General features: G+C 36.3%; 1 protein-coding gene across 4 annotated transcripts in view; it reads right to left on the reverse strand.

Annotated features, from left to right (window-relative positions):
- NALCN (sodium leak channel, non-selective) overlaps nt 1-14,092 on the reverse strand; it is a 231,773-nt gene that overhangs the window by 188,368 nt on the left and 29,313 nt on the right. For all 4 annotated transcript variants that reach the window (XM_021530247.2, XM_021530244.2, XM_021530245.2 and 1 more), the window contains 3 exons: nt 9,466-9,549; nt 7,748-7,887; nt 6,805-6,933 (listed from right to left, as the gene is read on the reverse strand). In XM_021530247.2, the coding sequence (XP_021385922.2) occupies nt 6,805-6,933; nt 7,748-7,887; nt 9,466-9,549 (353 nt within the window). The remainder of the gene's footprint in view (nt 1-6,804; nt 6,934-7,747; nt 7,888-9,465; nt 9,550-14,092) is intronic.

Below are 14,092 nucleotides of genomic sequence, written 5' to 3' on the forward strand. Positions count from 1 at the left end.
CTCTCTCTATATATACATTTGTCTCCTTTAGACTCTCTCCAGACCATGCCTATATGTTGTAAGATACTATAATGTTACGTTTTTGCAAGAGCACAGTACTGTTGATCTCTGTTCTTCCATTATGCTTCTAAAACACTTTATGAAGAGCTACCTTTTCCACATGACTCACAATGCTGTATTTGTACAGCTGGTTTTTCGTAAGTGCAGTATATTGTCCCTGCTGCCTTTCATTCAACTTTTCAGAGCATGTCTTCAACTTTTCAAGACCATTTTTATTCTAATCTTGCTTTCTGAAATGTGTGCAGTCCTTCCCAACCTCACATCATCCCCAGTGCAATGTGTGTTATATGTGCTACCATGCAGGATATTAATGAAACTCCAAAAAGCACATGGCAGACTTATGTGGATCCCTGTTCTTTCTGTTCTGACATTAATAGCATCTCACTGAGCATGTTTTTTAAGCAGTTTTGGACCTATTCTATGATTATCTTCACCTTAACCATGTTTCTACTACCAGTTTACAAAAATGTCCTGTGAGACTGCTACAAAGCCTTTCTAAACTAAAGAAATATGACATTCAATTCACATGGCTGTTATGCTGCCATAGGCAATTATATTTGTTTGACATGGTTTACCATTTAGAAATCCATATTAGCTCCTACTCACTTCCTTGTTTTCTTCCAACTGCTTACACAAGTTTTGTTCATTCACCACAGAATTCTTTCAGGGAAAGAAGTTAAGCCTATAGCATTCCAGATATAATTCCCTGGCTTTTCTTGTCTTGTCTCCTTCCTCCTTTTCTAGACTTCTACTGTTTTCCTGCTTCTCACCCACCCTCCACAAGTTCTCAGAACTAATAAAATAGCTGAGATTACGGCTTCAGTGTGCTCACAAACATCTCGGGATGGATGAATACTCCAGCATTTCCCAGGCCTTACTGAATTGCATTAATCCAAGGGATTGTGAGAGGAATAGTATTTAGGCATCACATTCAGCTTCCAAACAACAATACAAAACTGAAAGCAGTCCCCTGGTTTTCAAAACAGTGTATGAAATAGATCACTCATGGAATGAAATCTGAAACAACATGGAAACAGATTTTCTTTAAAGATTCTTTCTCAGTATTCCTTATAAATTCTTTTTCACTATTCTTTATAAATGCTTGCACATCTAGAAGTGATTCTTTTGCACAGCATTTCAAAATTAAATTAGATGTACTGCTCAGTAATAACTGCTATTTAACCTGTGAATGTCAGGACATCCACAGCCTTCTCTATCAGTTGCCTGGATTCCTCTTGCAATATAAAGAACAGAACTTTCCTAGCTTCTTTTATGGTTAAGAAATCAAACACTACCTGATCACCCATCAGGCAGATTCAATGGAGATCACTCTTGGGATTCCATTTTTCTGGGGATGTCCAGTCTTTCCCTCAATTTTGTGATACACTGGAAGATACTCTGACTTCTTGAATCCTGGTCTCCTGCAGGTTTCCGTGGAAAGCTCAGTACTCACCAGGCCTTATTTCTGTACCGTGATTATCAGATAAAAATCTTATGGCCCAATATAAAACTTTCCCTACAGCAAAGAGGAGATTATGTTATTCAAGTTCTTGTATTTATAGTAAGCCAATTTCCCAATAATGTACAAAATCCACTCCAGTTTACTCAAAAAGATTTATTCTTTAAAAAATCTCATAAAAATTGACAGGCTGAGAAGAAATTCAATCAACTTTGATGTCTACACTGAGACAGAGAATTCTGTAAACTTAAATTGCTCCAAATCTTAATACAGACAAGTACATGTCATTACTGAGCTACTGGGACCTGAAGTAATTGGGTTCTCATCATTCTATCCTAGACCATCACTAAAAGGTCACCTTTTTGTTTTAAATTGAGCTGGAAAAACAAAAACAGTGTAATATCTGTGTTAAATGAATCAACAGTGTAATTACGTTGGATAACTATCTGTATAACAATTCCAATAAAAAATAGAATTTCTGCTCAGAAATCACATGTCCCCTGAAAGTGAAAAGAGCCCAACTCCTGAACACTCTTTCTCCTGGGCACCAATACTGCTCACCACATCAGCACTCTCATCCATTCTGCTGACATGAGTCCATTTAAACTGAATTACTTCCCTTTTTGACAGATGTTGTATTTTAATTTATTTTAGTTGGGGTTTAAAAAAACATCTGGCCTGGAAAACTAAATTTTTCCCATTTCTCTTGTCCCTGAGGAGTTTATACTAGAGCTATGCTACCAGTAAGAGAGATGGAAAGTCCCAAAGACAATATTAAAGAAGATCTTGTTGTTCACTAAGAACAAGAAATTAATATGCTCTGTTAAAGAAGTCCTATTACATTGATTTTTTGAGCTTGAGCTTTGATTTCTTCCCTTTCTCAGAAATCTAATTACTCATTCTTACTTTCCCACTGCTGATGTAAGACAGAATCTCAAATTCCTTTTGTTCTTTTAAATTCTATTTATTTCCTCTATTAGATATTGTGGTGAATGTTCAGCTTCAGTCTTTGAAGCTGTTTTCTGACATTTTCATGGCCTATTCATAGATAGATGGAAAGATGACCAGAAGCCTCTTAGATCTTTCCATTACTCAGTAATTATTTTTCTTATCTGTTTTCCTGGGCATCTCCTGTTTTAAACAAGAAACTTTGCATTTTAAATTGACTTCCATGGTGACAGGCAGACAGGCCTACAGAAATATTCAGCCTATACCTTATCAAAAGTGTTAAAAAAAAAAGGCAGCTTAAAGAATGACTTTGGGAAAATAAATAGGTAAGTACTACAATTGATGGCAGTTACTCATATTAGTTTTTTCTCTTTTGATTATGCTTCCTTTTCCTTAGCTCCAGTGCAGACTAAGATTTACAAAAGGAAAATTTACTGTTGTGGAATACATATAAACTGATCACGTGCTTTGGAATTATTCTTGTGTAGTCAAACATATCTTGGGAGTAAAAATAAAGAAAGCACTAAGTAGCTACAACAATGATTTAGAAAAAAATTTTCTCTCCTGTACTGTGTAAAAGTATCTTTTGTATACTGGAGGATACCAAGAGTAAATGACAGTAAATCTGGGAACACAACTATTTTCCCCTCATATTGTATATCTCTGAAGTTAATCTCAGATATAAGAAAAAAAACCAATCCTGTCAAGCTGTTTATAGTACATCAATTTATCAAGATTGGATTATATATTATATACATTTCAAACACACCATCTTAAAGCAACTAAAGAAGATCCATACTATGGAAATTCACATAATACACCAGTTCTTGACAGGAAAAGATAAATTAGTTGGAGATTTCATCAGGAAAAAGTTTTTACAGCATAGTTGAAAAAGGAAATAGAGTAATAAAATTGTCTAAGAAGAAGACAATGTTCCTTATGGGGAAGACGATTGTAAGAATACAGGAAAAAAAGGATTTATCAATGAAAAATAAACTCTTCAGCCTTTGTAAGCAAGTTAGATTCTGCCAGTTTCTGACAATGAAAACTCAGATTGTCGCTAGCTCACTTTAGTAGTTTTGTTTGTCATAGTTAACGTCAGAAAATTACTCAGGAGGTGGAGAGACAGGTCAGGCAAATGTGGGCATTGAGAAGGATGGGAAGATAAAAGAACTTGCTGCAAAGAGGCAAGAAGTTTCTGATAAGGATACCATGTCCTTTCAAATTAAAAAGAATAGGAAGATTTTAAGACACTATATTCAAAAGAAACTTGACTTCATCATAATAATAATTCATAAGGCAGTAGACTTAAGAGTGATTTCAAAAATGTCAGAAATAGATGAAGTCTTGACCACAAAAGTAAGATTTTACTCTTCCTGCTTGCCATGGAGTTCTGCATAATAAGAGGCAAATCACCTAAAATTAAAGTTCTCATAGGTGGTCCCTAATTGGATGCATTTCAATTTTCTAATCTTGACTTGGGAGCCAGGGATCTGGTTTGATAAAATACTGAAAATTTACATCTGTGGCTCATTAAAGACAGAAGTTATTTAAGGACAAGTACAGCCAACTTTGGCCACTCTCCACTGCCTGGAACTAAGCCACCTGAAACAGAGAGACAGACAGACAGACTCAACCTCTGAGAGGAATGTTTAACCCTCATTATAAAATTGAGAAACTGAACATCAAAGACAAAACTAAAATTTGGCAAGACAACTTTCATACTTCTGTGCTGCATTACATCCCAGCCAATAAACTTTCCTGGATTCAGAAGTGACATGTCCCCTTCTTTCTGACTATATTTTGGACCAATAATAATACATCTGTCCATATTGGGCAGATGTAATTATCCTCTTTTTGCACCAGAACTGTTATTTCTTTCCCTATATTTATTATTCTAGCACATGGTGGGAATTATAAATTCTGGAGCTAATTCCAGGAAAGTCAGTCCTGATCTATATCAGGAAGATACACCCTAACTCCAACCTGACTTTTTGCACTGCAATCCTCAATATTTAAAACATGAACAAATAGGTATAAGTCTTCACAACATATAATGATGAGTGTTATAGACAAGAAGAGGAAATCAGTATTTTCAGAGTAGGAATGAGCAGTATGCCAAAACTGAGGCATACCTCCACTTGTCAATAACAAAGGAAAAAGTATGTTGTTCTTTGGAGGAGCACCATTCATCAGAATAATTGGAGGAACCCTTTCAGGGAAAAAAAGTGGTGTCAAATGTAACTGTAGTCATCATACACAATCATGGGAGTAATTTAACATTATAAGTCTGGCCTGGAGATGGTAAAAGTGATTAACTGCTTACTGAAGGTGCCTATCCCGGGTACCTAAAAAGTAACTTAAATTAGATTTCTAATACCTATACAGCTAAAAACATATACTTGATGATATTGAAAGAAAAAGGTTAAGGCTAGATATTCAACCTCAAGTCTGAAATTCCATTAGTTCTGCATACTTGACTTTTCCAACTTTAACCCTATGTGAGCAGGTTTTAAATTTTATTTTATACACTGGATATTTGTCCCTTTTAAGGTTTTTATGTAATCCAGCCTTTCAAAAACCTAAAAATGAAGGGTTTCTGTATACCATTAAAAAAAAACAAAAACAAAAAAAACACTAATGCCTTATTCAGAGAGCAGCTCAACACATGTAGAAAAAATTAACAATATTTTTATGGGCAGCCCCAAAGATACAAAAATTTCCATATGGCAAACAATGTGACATTTCATCTTTTTCTGCTGATTTCAAGGAAAAGTTATACCATGACACAATTACATGCAATTACATGATGCCAAATCTTTCCTGCATTGTGTATTCCACTTGTTTTTTCAAGCAACATTCTGTAACTCACAGAATTGCAGACTTTCTCATTACCACAACCAAATTTTTTTGCACAGAATTTTTTCCCCATGTCTACAGGAAACTGTCAAAATATCTGTGCTATAAAGATTTACTCTTAAAAAAGAGTGGAACAGTTAGATTGTTAGAGTATATGTGCATGACGTATACAAAGATTAGCTCCATCTTTTACTATATTATTGATTATATAATTAGGAAAATGTCCCAAAGTACTTTTCTTTTTAATTTAACAAAATACCATATTTTGATATTTGGTCTAGCATATTCTCAAATAATTTTATAATTTTTTTTTTGTATCTGCCACTTCTAATTTTATATTTAATAGTTTTTAGATTATATTTTAGAAAAAGCTTTAACACAGAGTTTTGCAATCATCAGAAGTTTTATCCAGCTCACTAGCAGAATAAGTGGTGCTTTGCTTTCTTACAATGCTTACTCTATTAATTTCTTGTTCTGTCAAATTCAAAACAGGAATAAAATGATCCAATTTTGACTAAAATAAAGGCTACAACTCCAGAGCTCACATCTCCATATCAAAAGGAACAGTATCCAAAGGAACAGGGACCAAAGAAACAGAATAGAGTATCACAATGTAATGGTATCCAAGGACACTGTCAAGCCCTCAATGCAAAACAATAGGTAAACATACTATCTGTGATTTTATGAGCCATATCAGTGACTCAAGAGGCTGTACTGTACTTTGAGGTAATCAGGTGGTTAAGTACATGTTGAATCAAGAACATGATGTATACTCAATTACCAGGGTAAAATATTTATCATCAGTATTTTGCAAAGGCTGGGAAATAAAAGGGTGTTTGAATCTGAGCATCAGGTCGCAGAGAATTATTGATTCAGAAAGGGCCTGAGATACTGGAAGAGGTTCCCCAGAGAGGTGGTGGATGCCCCATCCCTGGAAACATGCAAGGTCAGGTTGGACAGGAGCTCTGAGCAAGCTGATCTAGTTGAAGAAGTCTCTGCTCCCTGAAGGAGGTTGAACTAGATGACTGTTAAAGGTCCCTTCCAGCCTGAACTATTCTGTGACTCTATGATTCTAGGGCATCTTTAGGTCTGGCCCCATAAAAAGACATCCTAGGAAAAGACAGAGGAGTGCAAAAGCTGACTAATCATCAGTTACCCAAGTCAGCCACAAGTGGCAACGTTCTTCTTAGAAGTCCCCTCTGCTTTCCTGCTCTGTTACCTCCCTGCCCCACCCAACATAAAGTCATGCAGCCCCCTAAGTCAGACTGTAGCCAAATGCCACAAATTGTAACGTCTCCACAGTTAAAATTTGGATTTCTCATAATTCTTACTATTTTTGTTTCCTCAATTTGCCTTAGTGCATTTTGCTGGACTGCTTTTAATCTATTAAGTCCATTTTACATCTACTGATGCCAACTAAAATAAAACATATGCAATGAAAGAACAGGCCCATGTCACGCCTGCACAGGCGAACTCACCCTGGCTGCGTGTCATCAGTCACACAGTGATATGTAAAAGTTCCAAACATCTGCACTCCCAGGATCCCATACAGGAGAAGAAAGAACAGAAGGAATATTGAAACGCTCCATATTTGCTCTCCAGAACGCCTGACAAAAAGATAAACAGGTCACTGAAAGCACAGGCAATGTGAAGCCTCCTTTGAAAAGAATAGAATCTATGGAATAGAAAATATGCTCATGCAAAGGGAGCAGTATTTCATCCCGCAGAACATTTGTCCTTAAAACTGTTCTCTCACTCTGTGCACAAATAGAAAAGGGGGCTATGATTTATTTCTAAACCAGGGTAATTAAACCAACTGAAAACTGCAAAGGGTGGAAAAAATACCCAAATTAAATGTGTGAAATATGGCTTTTGTAAAATAGTATTTAATAGCTCATACAGACAAGATACAGTAATGAAATAAATTTGATATTGAATAAAGACCAAAAACTCTTTCACATTACCATGACATGTATTTTGTCATTACATCTTGCACCAAGCACAATTACATGTGTTTCTTTGCATCTCTGTATATGCACCAATATAAGCATATTAGTAACTGGAATGGTCAGGGCATATGCTTATGTAATGTTATTTATAAATATTACCCTGCTACGGGTATTCACTTTGATTATTAAATGGCCATATTAATGGAACAGAATTTACTGCCACTAGTTGAAAATTGCTGGCTACATTTATTACTAAAATACTTTAAAATTTATTTAAACATTTGAAAGTTCTGATTGTTCTATAAAACTTGATGATTCCTTAAATATCAGAAACAGCAAGAAGTTTTTGGCCAGAACTAAAACTCAGGAGAAAAATGCCCATTAAGCATGAAGGATCACTGATTAACTACACAGTCAGTTTTCTAAGTCAAAACTTAAATAAGCTCTGTTATTTTTCAGACAAGAGACTTACTTCAAGATATTTGTTATCCTAGTCCTTGGCAGCTCAAAACGAAAATATATTCGGAATGCTCGAATCATAATGAGTGGTCGTGGAATCCGTAACATGCCCCAAGGTGACATTTGGTCAACTATTTCAGCTATTTCAAACACCTAAAATGAAAAGAATCAGTATATTGTCTTGAAGACCCTGTCCTGCACCTGTGTTCACTTCTAGAGCTTTTAAAAGTATTAATACTATACACATTTTTTATTTTAATTTTTCATCTTGGCTTACTTTACACTTTATTTCTACCCCATTTTTAAAAAAGAAAAGTATTTGTAAATACTTTAATTCAGTTCTAAATTACCCTAATGAAAATCACAAAATATACTTTATCCATGTTCATAATGTTTGAGTCTCAAACAACTCAAGAAGACAGTGCAAGCTTGTGCCAGCTGCCTGTTTCTGTGCCAGTCCTACCCCACGTTTCCCACAACATTGTTGGAAGTATTAATATATTTCCAATATGAAAATCAGTATCTGTTAACATTGCACAGCACTAAGGTTTTTACTATGATATAGATGTACATGTACACAGACCGCCTATGAGTTGCAACATGATTATAAATTGTCCATTTAATTCAAAGTGCATGAAAAATTGTACATAATTTCCTAGACTCCATTTACAATATAAGTTTCAGCCAAGGCACAGAACAGGGAACCATTTCCTCAATACACTGACAGGTTATGCAGTCAATAAAGAGTATTTAGCTGAATGATTGGGTGCAAATATCTAGTTTTAATCCTTGTCTCTCACTCTCAGAGAGTAACTGCTTGATTTAATTCTTGCTCAAAGTACTATGAAACTGGAGAGGGAACGTGGCAATGCATAAACTAGGTAATGTACAGTTCTTATCTGTAACAATCAACCTTCATGCTGCCTGTGTACAAGGTGTACTGTACTAAAGTCTCCCCTGTGTAAAAAGCAGAAAATTACAGTGTGTCTTAAATTTGTCAGAAATTTTGTAAGTGCCTAACAGCAATCACTACTGAACTTTTACAATCCTTATGCTATTGTAAACTCAATGTCAGGGTTTTCAAGCTGTGCTTATCCACAAAACCTCCTACAGTTAAGGACTAATTGATTTGCAGGACAAATTTTCACCTATACCTTAACACTGAAATTTTTTTGCAGTATGTCTAAGTTCTCTTCTTTATAAAAAAACCATCAAACTGTTTCCAAATGTTTTGGGTTTTTTTTCATTGTACTTTAACATGAGTTTTAGAAAATGTTTTGTTAGGTATGAGTGATACTGCATGAAACCACTCCACTCACTATATCATTACAACTATAGAATGGCAAACATCTACCATTGGAATAATTCTCCCTTTAGGTGCCTGAGCTAGTCACCATGGCACCCTATTAGACTCACTGGAAGGAAATCAGCACAACTATTATGTGGAGTAAGAGAGAAATGTCTCTCTGAAAATACTCTTTCTCCTTCTGACTGCACAGGGTTTATGCTAACAAACTTTAGATTAAATAAGAAAAAATAATCAAGATAAATTCTACTACTAATGTAGATATGCTGCAATGTGCAATTATAAATCTGTTGAATTCAGCATGGTTTCTTAAAACAATTTTATCCATGGTCAAGTCTACTTCCACAACTCACGTTTATTTGATTGTGCCATGTATTTTTCACAATCAAGGAACTATTCATTGTAAAAGGAAGTGAAACGATTACCTGCAAAACCAGTGACACCCAAAGACAAAAGACCATAAATCCATCAAACACACACCAACGATCTTTTACGTAGGAGCTATCACCCTACAAGAAAGGAAAGATAAGAGGTTAATTTTTGTTTATTGTCAGAATTTACAAACATCATAAGTAAGAACTCTTGGAAGAAGGAGAAGTAGTCTTTCCTCTGCACTTTCAAGACACTACTTTTGAAAGACTCCAAAAGCCTAATATCTGGATTAGAATATGCTGGAAACACATATACTCATTGTGTAGGTAAATAAATACTAACTTAATTCCCGCGTGACATTTCTGTATCCAAAAAAACTTTAAAAAGACTGCTGTAAATCAAAAAACACACAAAAAATGAACACTAGACTTACTTTTCCATTGTATTTCCCATTACAAAATACTTACACAGGAAGATCAGTGTAAAATGCTAGCAATCTATTGTGCTATTCAATTATTTCAGTATTGTTGAACAGCTTCAATTAAATCAGTATCATTTTACATTCATTTCTTCATAAGTTTTCAATCATGTTCTGCACTCTGGAGAAGCCTTGCTATTTCAAAAACACTTGACAGCAACCACTGTAACATCAGAGTATGGTTTTGGTGACAGTCCAATCCAGATATCACTCCTAAAAAGAGCATGGAGAATTCTGCATCCAAGCTCAGCTTTCTTTATTCTGCACTATTCTCAATCTCTGCTCCAGTTTGCATGTTTCAACATCCTCATGTTTCACACCATTCCTGACAACATGCAACACAGGCCCTCTACTGCAAGCTATCAAAACACTTCTTTGTTGGGCTGCTAATGCCTGACACTTCACTTCGAACACTGAACTCAAAAATATGTACATTTATTAGATAGATTATGGCTGAGTGTTAGATAGCTCTGTGTACCTCATGGAGCCCAGTGGAAGTTGGGGAACAAATGCATGTAGAGAGAGATAAAGCTCGTTGAAAGGAAGACTAGACAAAAATACACCTAAGGAAAGTGGATATCCCATTCATGTAGAAACATCTGCAGAGACAATGACAGCACATCTCAGGGCACAGAATTGCACCTTTTTAAATGAAGTTTCCCACATCAGATTTAATATAGCCTTCCCTGCCTTATACACTCTTTGAGTGCTCTTAAGTGATCTCTTGGTGCAAGAGGCAATGTTTGACATCCACTTTTCACAGCTATAATTGGGGAAAAATTACCGTCATGTCTCAAGAATCTTGAAGCCATTGCTGGACTTTGGCCTCATATGTGAGTCCTGCTTTTATAAATATTTTTCTTTATCTCAGCTATAGTTATTTCAATACTTTTTTTAAGTCTAAAAGCACAGACAAGATGTTTTGTTTTAATCTAACATTTTCAGTGACATATACTATCCTAAAAATGATTTATTATTTCTTGCAGTAGGTGACAGCATAATATATTGTGCAAATAGAGACAAAATACTTTTCAAAAATTTATTTCAGTTGCAAAAATTCTTCAGGGTAGAAGTGAACTGTTAGGGAACCAGGAAAATACATTTAGTGATTTTCAAATCAGAAATAGAGGACAGAGAACTTTGGCACTATTTTCAAACAAAGATTTTCTAACACATAAGGATGTTAAAGTTCTCAGTTCAAGAACTATGAGGAGGAAGACTGCAAATCAGGGAAGCAATAGAACAGGAACTTTTGCATCATATTTTTAGCCTGTCCTTCCTGAAGAAAGTAAACTTAGTTCCCCACATAAACTATGAGATAATCAGTAACTCTTCACTCAGGGCTGGGAAAACTCAGCTATTTAGTGGTTATGCTCAGTACCTGTGAAGCATAAACATGTTATTTCCCCACAGAGATTAGCTACTCACACTCTAAATCTCTTACTCCGGAAAAAATCTCCAATGAGATTTGCATAAACATGCTATTTGAGTCCTTCAATTGTGGCTCTGAACAAAAATGCTGATTGGTCTTTCTCTTGCTGAAGAACCCCTTGAAAATTACTTTTCTTCTCTTAAGCACCTTTTGTCTAAACAAAAAGTCTTCCCTGAGTTGTGCTGTGCAGATGCGAGCACGAACTTAGGCAGGAGTTCCTGTATTCATCCTCCTCTGAATAACCCACCAAGTTCTCACTGAAAGCCAAATCTTTTTTCAGAAACTGCTTTTTCTCTCCACAATAGGTGAGATATGATTGAAGCAGCTTTGCTGTTTTCTCTTTACAAAGGAAGACATCATGATCCTTTCCAGTTTTCTCACCAGTCAGGCTGCTGCACCAGCTCACTGCTCTCACTGTCACACCCAGCCTGCTTCCACTGCTACACCCTCCCAGTAAGGGCGGTTTTCAGTGGGTCACCCACAGAAACTCAGTGCACCCGAATTACATCTGAAGAAATTACTCCTTTTAGGGGAGCTTCTGGGCCTTTCCACTTTACATGTGAGAGGCTTTGGCCAAATCCTATTAATGTCATTTGCCATTTGTCTGGCAGTGGATGTGGTGGGGAATCTTCAGTGCTTTTATACTGTCTATTGACATGTGGATGGATGTTAGTTGCTGTTGGAAGCATTTTTAAGGCAGGACCACATTCTGCTTAATGCAAAAATCAGAATATATGTGCTACTTCCATGAAAAATCTAATTCTGGCTAAACACAGGCTAGAACTTCTTATTAATAGCAATGAACAGTGATTTTCATTCACATTTGAAAACATCTTTAGGCTGAAATACCGCACTCAAGGTCAATGACAGCTCACACCTGGAAAGGCAGACAAATAAATGACATTTAAATGCCTTTGGTGACATCGTACCTAAAATAGCTGAAGTCTTGCAATGTGTAAACCCCACAACCTTTTTCCATTGTATCTGCTGAAATCTGAGAATTATTGACGAAGTTTCATTTAGTATTTTTTTCTGAACACTATTTCGGAATATGAAGGATTAGTACTGCAGACAAGAAGACTTGTGCAGAGACTAATCAAAAGCTCTTAAGTCATTAAAATTGCTGACTTCCTACTGCCTACAGTGGATAGGAGATTCTTGATGTGCACAGCAAGTCCTGAAAATTTCTCCAGCAACATGATTTACAGCCTATCTAGACAACAAAATCATTCGCCACTCCTCCAAAACAAAGCACCACAAGGCACCAGAAGTTCCACTTTCTCAATTGTGCTGAGCACATTAAAGATAAAATGCCTATAGCCATTATTAGGTACCCTGAACAATCATTATACAAGTACACAGGGGAAAAAAAAATTAAGACCTAACGCATTGAAAATGTGAGTCAGTACAAAATACAGAGAGAACCACAGACAGAACTAATAACACTTGAGGCAGTCACTCCATGAGAGCCATTACAGTTTGACTCACATGAGAAGGGAAGACTAGACAGACTGCAATTCTTTAATAAATGCTTATTTCATTATCAACCTTGCTGAAAACAAAATACTCTATGAAATTAATCCCCAAATTGCATAAAGCAATCTGTTTGACTGCTAATTTTCTCAAGCAATTTCAGTATCTCAGTGGCAAGGTAGACAGCTTAGCTAGATGACAGCACAGACATCCCCGAGGTCATTTCTGCCCCGCTTGTCTCATAACACCTCAAGAACACCTTGGGATGAACAGAAAGTCCCTGCAAATCAACAGCCTCCTCTGCCTCCTCGCTTGCCTTCAGGAATTTTTCCGTCTTTTTCATCCCTGACTACAACCTGTTCTCTCAACCCTTCCCTCCTGACTCTTTCCAGCTCACTCTGTCTGAAAGCTAAATAAAAGAAGTAATATGATATTTGCCCTGAATAATCAGATTTACCATCATTTGGAAAGGAGTCCTGCAGCACTGGCTCTCTCATTAGAACCCTAGTCTCCCACTTTTCCTCACAGTCTCTGGCAAACAGGATAGCTGAAAAAATTCAGAGACCAGCAAGCTCAGTAACAATAAGCTACTGTGCCATTCTCTCATGATCACTGGTAGTGGTAAACAAAGCACATCATCAACTCTGGTACACCCTTCAGATCATCCTGTGGGCTACTTTATAAAGCACTACAAACAAGCATTAAGGTATGGAGGCTGACATTTATGGAGATTTTAGGAGCAACAAAAAGAGCACAGGTTGAAATAGAAGGAATAGAGGGAATAAGAATTTGCAATTTTTTTTTTTTTCCTCCAGACGCTATGCTCATTATAAAAAAAGCAAGCTAGACGAGAGAGCACAGCTGAGTTAGGGAAACCAACCTTCCCTCCCCTACTCTCTGATTCTGCACAAACACTGCTGGGCACAGAGGCTTGAGTGGGACACAAAATTAAATCAGAGCTCAAGGGAGCACCTTGCCTAACCTCTCTCTCCTTGCATATGCAGATACATATACACACACAGAGGGTATATATCTCCTACCTGGTCACAGACTATGCATACATTTCTTATATTTTTGGTTCATCTTCAAACTTTTCTATTTACTTAAAAACCGTCAGTTTATAGTCTGCTTAATAGCAGAACAATATGGACAATCCTGTCCAGCTCCCAGCCTGACAAACACTTTCAATATTTTACTCACACAGTAAAGACAATGAAGAAATATGGCCTAATCAAGAAGGAAAACTGCATCTGACTGTTCTCAATTTTTCATCCCTGTTCTTTTCCATCCCTCAGAA

Source organism: Lonchura striata, chromosome 2 (genome assembly GCF_046129695.1).
Source record: "Lonchura striata isolate bLonStr1 chromosome 2, bLonStr1.mat, whole genome shotgun sequence".
In the NCBI taxonomy this organism is placed as follows: domain Eukaryota; kingdom Metazoa; phylum Chordata; class Aves; order Passeriformes; family Estrildidae; genus Lonchura; species Lonchura striata.